The 12,163-nt window shown below is 45.8% G+C and overlaps 1 protein-coding gene across 1 annotated transcript in view; it reads right to left on the bottom strand.

The window, feature by feature from the left end:
- srms (src-related kinase lacking C-terminal regulatory tyrosine and N-terminal myristylation sites) overlaps nucleotides 1-11,507 on the bottom strand; it is a 19,357-nt gene extending 7,850 nt beyond the window's left edge. The window contains exons 1-5 of the mRNA XM_070968353.1: nucleotides 10,898-11,507; nucleotides 7,404-7,525; nucleotides 4,477-4,643; nucleotides 636-783; nucleotides 1-113 (exon numbers count right to left, since the gene is read on the bottom strand). The exon at nucleotides 1-113 is cut by the window's left edge and continues 46 nt beyond it. Of these exons, the coding sequence (XP_070824454.1) occupies nucleotides 1-113; nucleotides 636-783; nucleotides 4,477-4,643; nucleotides 7,404-7,525; nucleotides 10,898-11,277 (930 nt within the window). The 5' untranslated portion in view covers nucleotides 11,278-11,507. The remainder of the gene's footprint in view (nucleotides 114-635; nucleotides 784-4,476; nucleotides 4,644-7,403; nucleotides 7,526-10,897) is intronic.
- Between the last annotated feature and the right edge of the window lie 656 nt (nucleotides 11,508-12,163).

The following is a 12,163-nucleotide window of genomic DNA, read 5'->3' as shown; positions in this document are numbered from 1 at the left end:
GATGTAGACCGGCTCTCCTCTGGAGCACATGGCCAACAGCTGGATCAGCTTCGGGTGATGGAGGCTCTTCAGCGCCTGAACCTCCTTCACGAACTCGTCCTGCTTCGTGTCCTCTGGACGGGGACAAGCAGAATTATTGGTGAACTTTACCAGATTTGATCATCTTATGTTCTATTTGTCTCCACGCAGCCAAACTGTCCCTAATGTCCATATTTGACATTTTTGTCTTCCACGCCCTCATTCGTCCCTCGATCACCGCCTCTAACCCGTCATTCAGCTCTTTTAATAACCTCCACCTCTTTTTCTTCCCATTAATGGGAAACTTCATCCACCCTCCCTCCCCTTTGAAATATTTCACCGTCTCCGTTTTTGTCCGTCGCTCCACATTCAGCTTCCTGAATGAGCTCCCTGAACCGGCCAATCAAAGCGTGCGAGCACACATTCCAGGCAGGTGACTTTATATCATGTATTGTGCTGCTTTGGGCTCTGTGTTCAGACACTTTTCCACCCCAGCGTCACTGTTTTGTTGCAAACAAACAGGTTTATTAACAGGAATCAGCCTCTTTGTTTCGGTGTTTTAAGTCTATATAACGGTACAGACCGTGTGTTCTTCACAGCATCTCCTGTATTCGTACCTGGTTTCAGCGTCTTGATGGCCACCTTCCTGTTCTCCGTGGTCCACAGGGCCTCCCACACCTCCCCGAAGTGGCCCTCTCCCAGTTTCTTATGGAGCCTGAACTCCTCTCGCGGCCTCTCCCACGGCTCCATGTCGAACAGTTCCCGCTGCACAGAGACGACAGGGTGAGTCCAGACAGTTTACATCAAACCAGCGTGAGACGACAGAGCAGACGCGCTGCGGTGACGTGTTTTCCAACACTGAGCGACTGCATTTTAAGTTAAAATTACTCCACACACACACACACACACACACACACACACACACACACACACACACACACACACACACACACACACACACACACACACACACACACACACACACACACACACACACACACACACACACACACACACGGTCCCTGTGTGACTTTGCACATGACAGAATTCTGCTCCTGCAGGGCGAAGCAGGAAGACGGCGTTTGAACGTTTCAGTGGACCAGAGATGGCAGACAGAGGCCGACACAAGACTGAAAATATGCTTTTGACGGCTCGAGCACAGCTGGGGCTTCTGTGCACGTCCATACATTCCCTCTGTGATTCTGGACCACCACGGGCTCCTTTTCTTCAATGCTGCTTGTTGACTGTTTAATGTTCTAGCCTGAGCCAGAACTCTTTTCTAATTGGACAGTGAACAGAAATTCTGGATCATGATGAGAACGTCTGCATATATTTTGTCTTCACCTTGATTTATTTACTGTTTTTACCATCGCAAAGTAATATTTTTCACATGCGATGCACTGATTTCCCTTCTTACGACGCATCGACACACGATCAGCAGCGTCGTGTGAGGTGAGTGGAAGACGAACGAATGAATGAACGACAATAAAAAAACCACGAATCTGACAGCTTCATGACAAATTTATTGTTTATAGGTGATACAAAACATTTTGTTCTGATGATCAAGTGCTTTGATAAAATGAAATGAAAGGTTACAGAAAAGCTTGATTCATGAATTGAATTCACGACAAATCAACTTGATTTGATATAAAAATGATAAATTCAAGTGTTCATCAGCTGAGACACAAAGCAAGGCATCGCTCAACTCGTCAATTCTTTTCATTCGTTCACACACATCAAATAAATGAATGAATGAACACAACAGTGTCTAAAACCAAAAACCCAAAGTTTGTCCAACACGAACTGAAATGAACAGTCTGTTCTGCATCTCTGTACAGAGAAAAGCATGAAAATGAGTCTGACTCCCCGACATTTCAGCGTGTTTCTCTGCCATCATCACAGAGGTTGTTCACCTCACTTCATTAACATGGAGAAATACACTTGATATGATCTCAGTAATACACACGTCGACCTTTAAACAGCAGGACGAACCTGCTCCTTCAAACTAAAAGCTGACCTACAGCATCGTTAGTGATGAGAAACATTTAACTGTGTTTGAATGATGGACCATTAGCCCGAGTCTGAGCGCAGTGAGGCTGCAGACGGTGGACACTGGTCTCACCGCGCTGTGTGTGAACTGTACGAATGATGAGAAGCTGCTCTTCTGTCTCTACTTTCAAATATTCAGGATTTGAACTGAAACGTCGAGTCGTGAGGACTTACTGCTGGACCGCCGCTCCAAACCCCAAAATGTGGACTCCCAGTTCACCCAGTCGTGAAATGTAAAAGGCACAAATACAGAATCAATACTTACAGTGAACATATTGATTCTGTTTGATGTTGAAAGCTCAGAAAATATGAAGTAAAAAAATCCTTGGACACTGAAACAAAGTGTGATTTTTCCATCTGTTCTTGTTCTGCGCCTCTTCTTCCGTGTGTGTGTGTATGTGTGTGTGTGTGTGTGTGTGTGTGTGTGTGTGTGTGTGTGTGTGTGTCTCACAGCTTCCTCTGGAAGGGAAGAGAGAAGAGGTGGAGTCATTCAGTGGCCTCTGATCCAGAAGCTTTTATGCTCTCAAACACTTTTCATCCACAGGAGAAAAACCGAACCTCGCCGCTCGTCTTTAAAATCCACAAACGTTCCTGAATATTCTTTGTAAAACGTCCCTCTACATCTGTGATGCGACTCTTTCTAAAAAAAGCGCTGAGTAGACGTTTTGCTGGTTTGTCATTTTGCAGTGAAAAGTCTCCAGATACTCGTCGTCTCCCGCCGGGCTCGAGCTGACGAGCCGTGAATAGAGACCAGAGCTGGTGGTGTTTGATGTGAGCTGCCGTGCACAGATAAAGCCTGTAATTAACACGCCGCCACGTCACTCTGCTCTAAAACTGGTCCAAATATTTTGCTCTCTGCTTAATTACGCTCCAAAATTTGCCTCTCGGTATTCATTTACACATGCAGAGCACGACAACACAAAGATTCATTCAGGGTCTTTGTCCCACTTTGTCTCACATTCGTCCTGCAAAGACAAAGATGCTCCAGTTAAAAGAGAAGCAGGAACGTCGTGGACTGGAAACTGAAACGTGACTGTTGTTCTGACTCATTACTGGCTGCTGGTTTTCACTGAGAAACACTGAGAAACAGCTTAGCTGCAAACTCAGGTGAGTTTTTGGCCTAAGTTCACCTGCTGGTGACGTGCAGAGATGGAAACACTGGAAACTAACGTTTCTACTCTCTAGCTCAGGTCCCGCTTCAACGGTCACGGGTGTTGCTAGCTAAACAGGAAGTGGCTCATATGCCGGCTGACGACTTTTGAAGCCGAGACACAAATCGCCCTCGCTCCATCTTCTCTACTGACGGTTCAGACACTAAACATTAAACCAAACCTTCCAGCCAATCAAAGCTGAGTATTCTAAGTGGCAGCGGTGGAAAAGCGTGCGCTAATGCAGTTAGCGGATTAAAGCATTTATTCACATGTCTGTGAACAGGTCAAACTCCTCCTGTGGAGACCCAGAAGTGCACGAACGGACGAGTGAACGCACAGCCACGGCCTTTTTTAACCGACGCGTCCTGACAGGAGAAAATAAAGTGTTTTTCTCTTTCAGTCGATGAGGCGTCGTCGAGTCGTGAGAACGACAGAATGCTTTTATCAGAACGCTGTCTGACATCTACACTGTAGTCAAACACATGAAATGTTGTATATTCATTTTGTGATGCTTTCGGAGCATCAACAGCACGGTAACATTTGAATTCTCACTTCAGAATCAGAGTTTTGTTACTGTCTGTCTTCTGAAATGTGTTTAAATAAAGGTTTTAAGTGTATTCTCTGTTGCTGCTGCCATTTCGTGCCTTTTTGCAGTTTGTCTGTTGTTGTATGATCCGTCTTTGGTTTCATTTAATGTCTTTTAGAAAGACAAATTTCCACTAAGGTGGACACTAAAGTTAATCTAATCTATGATGTGTGTGTTTGAAGTTGTGCAGGTGTCCGCATGTTCAGGTGTTTCCCTTGAAGCTGATGTCACACTTTCAACCACACGTGAACATGATAACTGTTATATTTAGACACAAACATGATGCACACAGATGATTTCCACCAACAGCTGTTCATGTCATTCGTGCTCTTGTACTTCTGTCTTTGTGAGGACCGATTAGACGTTTAGACCTTTAAAGTGGAGACATATTTGGAAAGTGAGGATGCTTTAAACACTTCTGTAAAGTGTTTAAAGCGTCTGTCATCAATATTTTGACATCAAAACGTATCAGTGATGGTGTGACCGTTCTGCTTCGCTCTAAAAACCCGCCACGTGCTAACGCTGGGCGGTTAGCGGCAGCTGGTGAGCACAGCTGAAGAGATGATATTTCTCTCAGGAGCTGGAGGAGACCAAAACAGAGCTAAAATCCACCATGTGAACAGGGTCCTCACAAGAATAGAAGTAAAAACGTAGAGTTTTCGTGGGTCCTACCTGCTGGGCGCAGGGCTCCTCCAGCGGCACCCCCAGGCTGCGGGGGTTCTTCTGGTAGTAGGAGATCAGCTCTCCCAGCGTGGCGAAGGAGATCTTATCCGACACGAAGTACGCCCCGATGGAGGAGCGCTGGATCCTGAAGTGGTACACCTTCCCCTCGCTGCGGGCTGCCGGGCAGGAGAGTCACAGCGGTCACATGATCTACGTTACATACGTTCAGTTTGGAAAATACAAAGATTTGTTGGACGGAGGTACTTTTTCCTGACGACAGTCCAACATGTAGACTGCACAGAATGATCTGACAGATGCTGTAAATGCATACAAAAGTGTTTTTTTAACATCTTGTGCAGTATCACATATTTTTTTACTGTGCTTATATATTATTTGTATTATACGCTGTATTTTACCAGCTGCAGTTCAGAAAAGGAAGAAAGAAAGGAGTCAGTGTGTGTTACTGAACGTGTGCACTCAGAGTACTGATGATGCATATTTCAGGAGGACCCCCCCACCCCACCCCCACCCCCACGGGACCTAAAGGACCTTGAAGAAGAGGAGGGAAGGGGGGATAAAGATGCAGACGCCAGAGAACGAAAAGAAAAGGGCCAAAGTGACGAGCAGCAGACAGAAATGAGGTGGAGGTGATTCAGGAACAACAGAAGCTTTAAATCTCATGAGCTCCATCAGATTAAAGAGCAAAACTGAGGCCTCCAGCTGGTCCAGCATCACCGAGTCCTTCTGTTTCAAAGCTCCAGTTTAAGTCTGTGAACATTATTCAGCCAATCAGCTGCTGTGTCTGTCTGTTATGTATATGTTAAAAAAAAAAGAGCTAAATCTACTAAAGGAAATCAGTGTCAGTCTCATGTCTGTTAACTGCAGGGCTGGAGCCAGGAGGGATTATCTTAGCTTAGCATAAAGACTTAAATCAGGGGGAAAGAGCTAGCCTGGCTGCCTCCACAGGAAATCGCTGCACCCAGAAACGATCGCAGCGCACAAATCCACCTAAAACCTCATGGTTACGTTTCTGCTTTTAGACTAAAGAAATATAAAATGCTCATTAGTGATTGAGATGTGCCGCTACAGTTTGTGTATTGTGCCTTTATGTTAAGCTAAGCTAAACTACAACAGTTTGAGACCCATCAGTTCATCATCAACCCCAGCGCCTCCTCCATTCAGTCCTTCCTCTCTGTGCCCTCGTTAGCATTTAGCTCCTCGCCCTAAAGGACTGTCCAAATATAGGTGACATGCGCCTCAAGAACCAGATTTAGCAACCAAAACTAAAAGAGGTCTAATGATGAACTATTAATTATTCAAGACATGAAACAACACGTACAAACATATTCAGGCGGCGCCGTTTCTAAACTCAAATTCCTCGTGTGTGGACGCATGAAGCTGATTCTGATTTTAATGTTTCTACGCTGCATTTGAACACAGAAGCTGATGCTGACGCTTCTGTGGAGGCTCAAATGTGAACTCTTCACTTTCTGATTGAGACAAAATGAAAACATGAACCACCAGAACAAAAGCAGATCACGTGTCAATCAAATATTTTCGGTTCAGTGTCTCTGTTCATGTCTTCTATGTTCACACGCCTGCATGCATGAAGACATCCTGTCCAAATCTGTCCCCAATGGACTGAAGCAGTGAGAAGACCAGATGCTGATATTAGTTTACTGCCAAACCAAAAGTCTGCAGCAGAAATAAGCGAATTCAGCACCAGACTTCAGTCTGCACCGACCTCCTCCACCACGGCTGCCGAGGCCAGGCCGACACCTCACGGCCTCCACAGAGGCAGCAGAGAGGAGAGAGGAGCAGGGGGATGAAGGTGAGGAGGAGCAGAGGCAGGAGGAGGAGACGGATGGACAGAGAGGAGGTGAAGAACAGGACTCCCACCGAACACGAGCTCGAAGCTCCACAGAAAACAGACAAATAACTGAAGGAAACCGAATCACAACGAGTCCCAGAGCAGATGAGAAGTGCCTGATATTGATCACTGATCAGTGCTGATCAGAAACAATCAAACACTTCTGATCACGTGTTTCTGATCTGACACCATCCAACGCCTCACAGTCCAGACACACACAGCAGATTTAGTTCACTTCAGAGTAACCGGGGACTGATTCTGGTTTGTCCGTCACTTTTTAGCGTCCCCTGGAAACATCATGTTATAGCTCAGTTCCGTTCTGTTCGGTACGACGTGCAGTTGTTTCTTTACATGCTCTTAAATATGTGAATTCATTTCTCTGTTAGTCTGTGTTTCATTTACAAAACTTTTCTCTAATTGCACACGCACAGCTGGCGGCCAGTTTATTAGGTACAGCGAGTTGAGTCTAATACAACAGTCCTGTGATAAAGTCTCCCTTCACTTTAACCTGATGATTCAGCTGCATGAACATTTTAGAGAGCTGTTACTGATAAGCAGCTTAACTTCACTGATATACTGTTGATACAGGGGACAAAATAAGAGGAACACCTATCAGAATGACCCAGCAGCAGCACCACAAAGTTAAAACTGCACCTTTTTTAACCAAAGACAGAAAGTTTTCCCTCTCACATATAAAAAGTTGAATTCATCAGAGATAAAATAAACCTGCTCTAATCGAGAGTTCAGGAGCTCTGCTGCCATTGACTGCTTTGGTCTGGTTAGACCAGCTGACGTATGGTGGCTAATGTTAGCAAAATCAAGCTAGCTAAATGTAACTGATCTTGTAACTGACTCTTCTGACGTGTGCTGCCCTTACGCTGCATCTTAGCGTTCAGCTTTAACCATAACTGTGAACACAACAGCACAAAAGTCACATGCAGGCACAGCTCCAATGAACAAAGTCAAGGAATTGAAAAGTCAGAGGAAAGCAGGTGAGTTCAGAGAGGAGCCGCCGGGGTCAGAGGTCACCGCTGAGGATGAGTGGATGAGTGGTGCAGGCGCTCACCAGAGATTGTGTACTCGTCACTGTGACTCTCACTGATGCGAACCAGGAAGGAGCCATCTTTGTTTTGGGAAGCGAGCAGCAGCTTCTCAGCTTTCACACGGTTTATGTTCCCGTAGTACCACCTGCAGAGAAGAGACAAGATGGACGACAACGGCGGGAGGTGAACGGATGATCAGACGGCGAGTGAGGGAATCAAACACAAAGATATTTACACTTAAACAGTGAGGTCAAACCTTAAATGTATTGTCTTTGCGCGTTTTCAGTTGAGTATTGAGTCAAAGGGGATCACATCCTGTTATATTTACGCTTTAAACAGCATCCTAACTGTTCTGGAATCAGGGTTTTATTTCAGATTTCCATATTTTAGCTGCTGCTGACTTTGTTCCACCTCCAGAATTTTTCTTTATATATGTCTTTATGCACTCACTGTCCTTCATGTGAGCATAAAGACGTAAAATTTAGAAAACAGTGAGAAACTTTGCCAGAATATCCAGCAGCCAAAACTCAAAACTATTACAAATACGTAAAATTATTAAAGTAATTCAAAGGAAAAGCAGCAGCTGCAACCATGAACAGGAAAAATGACTTCATGAGTGTCAAAATAGCCGTAAATCGATCGATCAGCTGATGGTTTCAGGTGTAAAAATCAGAATTTGTAAAGTAATCAGTAACTAAAGCTGTCAGATAAAGTGCAATGTTTCCCTCTGACATGTCGTACCATGAGAAGAAAACACTCAAGTGAAGTACCATTAATTTGAATTGAGTAAATGTACTCACACTGAACAAAAACATCACTTTTGTTTTTGCTCCCATTTTTCATGAGCTGAACTCATGATGCATCTGTGGCATTGTGCTGTGTGATGTGCTGTGAGCGGCCTTTTACTGTGGCCAGCCTCAGGCACACCTGTGCAGTAATCATGCTGTCGAATCAGCATCTTGATATGCCACACCAGTGAGGTGCGATGGATCGTCTCAGCAAAGGAGAAGTGCTCACGAACACAGATTTAGACAGATTTGTGAACAATATTTGAGAGAAATGGATCTTTTGTGTATATAGAAAATGTTTTAGATCTTTGAGTTCAGCTCATGAAAAATGGGAGCAAAACAAAAGTGATGCGTTTATGTTTTTGTTCAGCGTAGTTACATTCCAGCCCTCGACAGGTCACATTCTGCACATCGCAGGCTGTCGGTGACGGAGCGACGAAGACAAACATGACAGACACACACAGGACGAACGGACTGGTCCACGTCTGACCAGAAGAGCGACTCCGAACCAACGATTCCTTGACGAGTCTTTAAAAGTGTTTGCTCAGATATCACACTCATCTGTGTTCACAGCGTCACAGACGGCGGCTCAGGTTTCACTCGCAGCAACAACAAGCAGAAACTCACCAGGATGTTCAAACTGTACAAACATCAGATGTGAGATGAGAGCGAGGAACCCGAAAACACTCTGAACTCAAAGGCACCATGAACTGAAACCTCTCTGGGAATATTACAGGAACAACTCGATAAAAACATCAGAGCTGAAGCATCAATAATGATAATAATCATTATGTTCAGCCCTAAAAATACTGTGAGGTGAATCTAGATTCTCTGGAAAAGGTCAGATAATGATTTTTGAGCACCGTAGCGACGTTATAGATCTTTGTTTGACCTTAAAATGACTCATTAAATCTCATTTTGATCAGACTCCCCACTGATCTGCTCATCTTCTCCACATCAGACAGAAACCAGCACGTTTACTTTTACTTTCCCTTCCAGAGACCAGAAAGTTATGAAAGTGTACGAGTACAGACGTCACTCAGCTGCCAGTTTATTAGGTACACCCAGCTGAGACTGAAGCACAAAGGTTTTAAAGTTGAACCTGTTTCTCAGATGTGTTGCTGTGACTGTCCGATCGTCGTGGAGGCTGCAGTTTGTGGTGCTGTTGAATTATATGGTTTTACACTGACAGGTGTTTGGATTATTCTGTCCTCCCTGAGAAAAAAACCTTTCAGTCTGTGAAGTGAAACTGGAAACTGGCTGTTTTACATTGATGCTGCAGCAGACACTGAACAGCAGAGAGCACATTTCAGCTCATCGGCTTCAGCATTGAGAGAAGGAATCAGAGATGTTTCTGTCCTGATGGTCAGTTTCTGTGGTGCGTTTGAGGACAGTGGGACGTTGGAGTGTGTGTCCGCTCAGCACTGTGAACACAGACAGTGAGGAGCGAGCTCGGCTGAAACACGATGACTCCCTGCAGGCTGGATGAATAATGGAGGACCTGCAGCTGCAGACGGTGAACACGTGCACGCTCTCGGCTACATTTAGCTCCAGTCTGGATCAACAGCAGCGCAGGACAACGCTTCCACCTCCAGACGTTTGTGTTAGACTTTGCTTTGAATGCCAGCAAGATTCAGAGTCCCAATCAGAGCTGAAGCAGCTGAAGCTGAAGCATTTAATTGAGTTAATAATTCTGCAGCTATTTCTATAACTGATTAAAGTCGTTTGTGAACCAGAAATGCAAAAATGCCCTGGTTCCAAATGTGAATGTTCTTGCTCATCTGAGTCCTTTGTGATTGGAAACTGACACACACACACGCTGTGAAGCTACACTGCTTCTGTTTCCACGACTTTAGGTGTGTCCAGGACCACATTTTGCCATGATGACACACACACACACACACTCACACTGCCAGTCACCCTGACGCCGCAGGGAATCATTAATCAATCATCAAAATAGTTCCAGATAAATTTTCTATCAATCATTTACTCGAATTATCTGTGAACTCTGGTCAAAGATCAAGAATATTACATATGAAGTGAGATGAAGAGCAATAAGTGAATCAGTGAAAATCAGCCAATCAGCTCGATCAGTTATCAGAACAGATGCCGAATGATCGATTAACTGTTTCAGCTGTGAATGTAGAGAAGATCAGAGAGTCACATCAGGTCACAGCATTCATTCATTCATTCATTCATTCATTCATTCAGACTTTGACAGCTCTTCCTTCCACGTGATGCAGTTTCATTCTCTGTCTGAATTATTAATTATTAATTATTATTATTATTATTTATTATTATTATTATTATTAGTTCTTCCACCTGACCAGGTGCTGCTCAGGAAACCTGCTGTGGGCCAATCAGGGACGCTCTACTGTCCCTGGTTATAAATAAAAACACAGCAGAGGTCAAACCTGGATCAGCTGTCACACCAGATTTTCAGGATTTCTCCGGTTTCAGAATCCTCTTTTGTGACTTTTCTCGGATCCTCCTGCAGATCCCACAAAAACAAGATCGGGATCCGGATCCGGGTCGTATGGTGAGAACAGTAAGCCCTTCTGTCCCTGCTCATGTGCATCACATCATTCCCTTGAACCATTCTGGCAACATTTGGGGGATTTACAGGAGGTGAAGCAGCTGATTAGAGACCAGATCCCACATCAGCACCACGGGTCAGGTGACTCTGGGGGACCTGGGGACAGAGCAGAGGACGTGTCTCCAGCACTCACTTGTGTTTGGCGAACTCGTCCTGCAGCAGAGCCACGTAGTTGGCCGGGATCAGTCCGGACTCCAGAGACCCGGTGAGCTTCTTGGCCAGCACGTACTCGCCCCGCTTCTCGATCACGGACAGCTTGTCGCCCTCCTTCACGGTCAGCTCGTCGTCGCTGCGGGCCTCGAAGTCGAAGAGCGCCGCGTAAAGCTGCACCGGCCGCTTCTTGGGCGACGGGACGCGGATGTCTCCGGACACCGTGCGGATTTCCGCCGCCTGCGCGGCCGGGTTGGCGATGACATGGTTGTGGTTGGGGACGGCTGGGTAGCGGAAGTCGGGCCAAATGCAGTCCCAGAGCCGGTTTAAACAGGGCATACAGGAGCGACAGCAGCTCTCCATCCCGGGACACGAAGGAGCGCGGCGGCGGGTTGTTCCAGGATTTATCCGAACTGCGATCAATGAGACGCTTCAGGCTTCCTCAGTCCGCTGAAAACGGCCCTCTACAGCCCGCAGTCACCAGCCGTCCGGTCCCTCGCTCCCACCTTCTTCCTCTGCCTGGAAACATAATGCACCGCCAGCAATAGTTGGGTAGATTAGCCGGAGGAACCGGTTTTTTCTGTCGAGATCATGGATCTGAGCCCCACGCCTGCAGTGCGCACGGCGGCTGCGGGAATGCGGAAACGGGAATGGAGGGCATCCAAGTGGGATCGGTTCCCTGCGAGGACTCGGCGGCGCGACCCAAGACGAACGTACAATGTGAGCATGGCTCCCAAAAAACGTTAATCCATCGTTTTCTGGAGCGAACGGGAGAATATTCGCAGCAGCCGACGCTCAGGTGTGAATCCGCGGCCGGAAAGAGACAGGTGAAGGTGAGCGGCAGCACGGTGCGTAAAAACTTTGGGTTTGGCGCTCCGCACGCCTCCTGCTGCTCACACACCTGCGTGCTGAGGGGGCGGGGATAGGTGTGTGTGTGTGTGTGTGTGTGTGTGTGTGTGTGTGTGTGTGTGTGTGTGTGTGTGTGTGTGTGTGTGTGTGTGTGTGTGTGTGAAGACATTAAATAATCCAGAAATCCACAATCAACGAATTTATCAATCAATTCATCCTTTTTTGGATTGAACATTAAAACTCAGCCCATGCCAAACTGCACACTGCACATATTTCTGCAAATGATTTAAACCTCATTGTCCATTCTGTCCAGCAGTGGGTCTGTATATATTTTATATTTTCTATATGACCTCATCTGTTCACTTAAACTTTTTACTTTTACTGCACTGCCACTGACTAC

The sequence above is a fragment of the Chaetodon trifascialis genome, chromosome 8 (assembly GCF_039877785.1).
Source record: "Chaetodon trifascialis isolate fChaTrf1 chromosome 8, fChaTrf1.hap1, whole genome shotgun sequence".
Classification (NCBI taxonomy): Eukaryota; Metazoa; Chordata; class Actinopteri; order Chaetodontiformes; family Chaetodontidae; genus Chaetodon; species Chaetodon trifascialis.
Note: the sequence above shows the minus strand (reverse complement) of the source record. Positions and strands in the feature narration are given on the sequence as shown.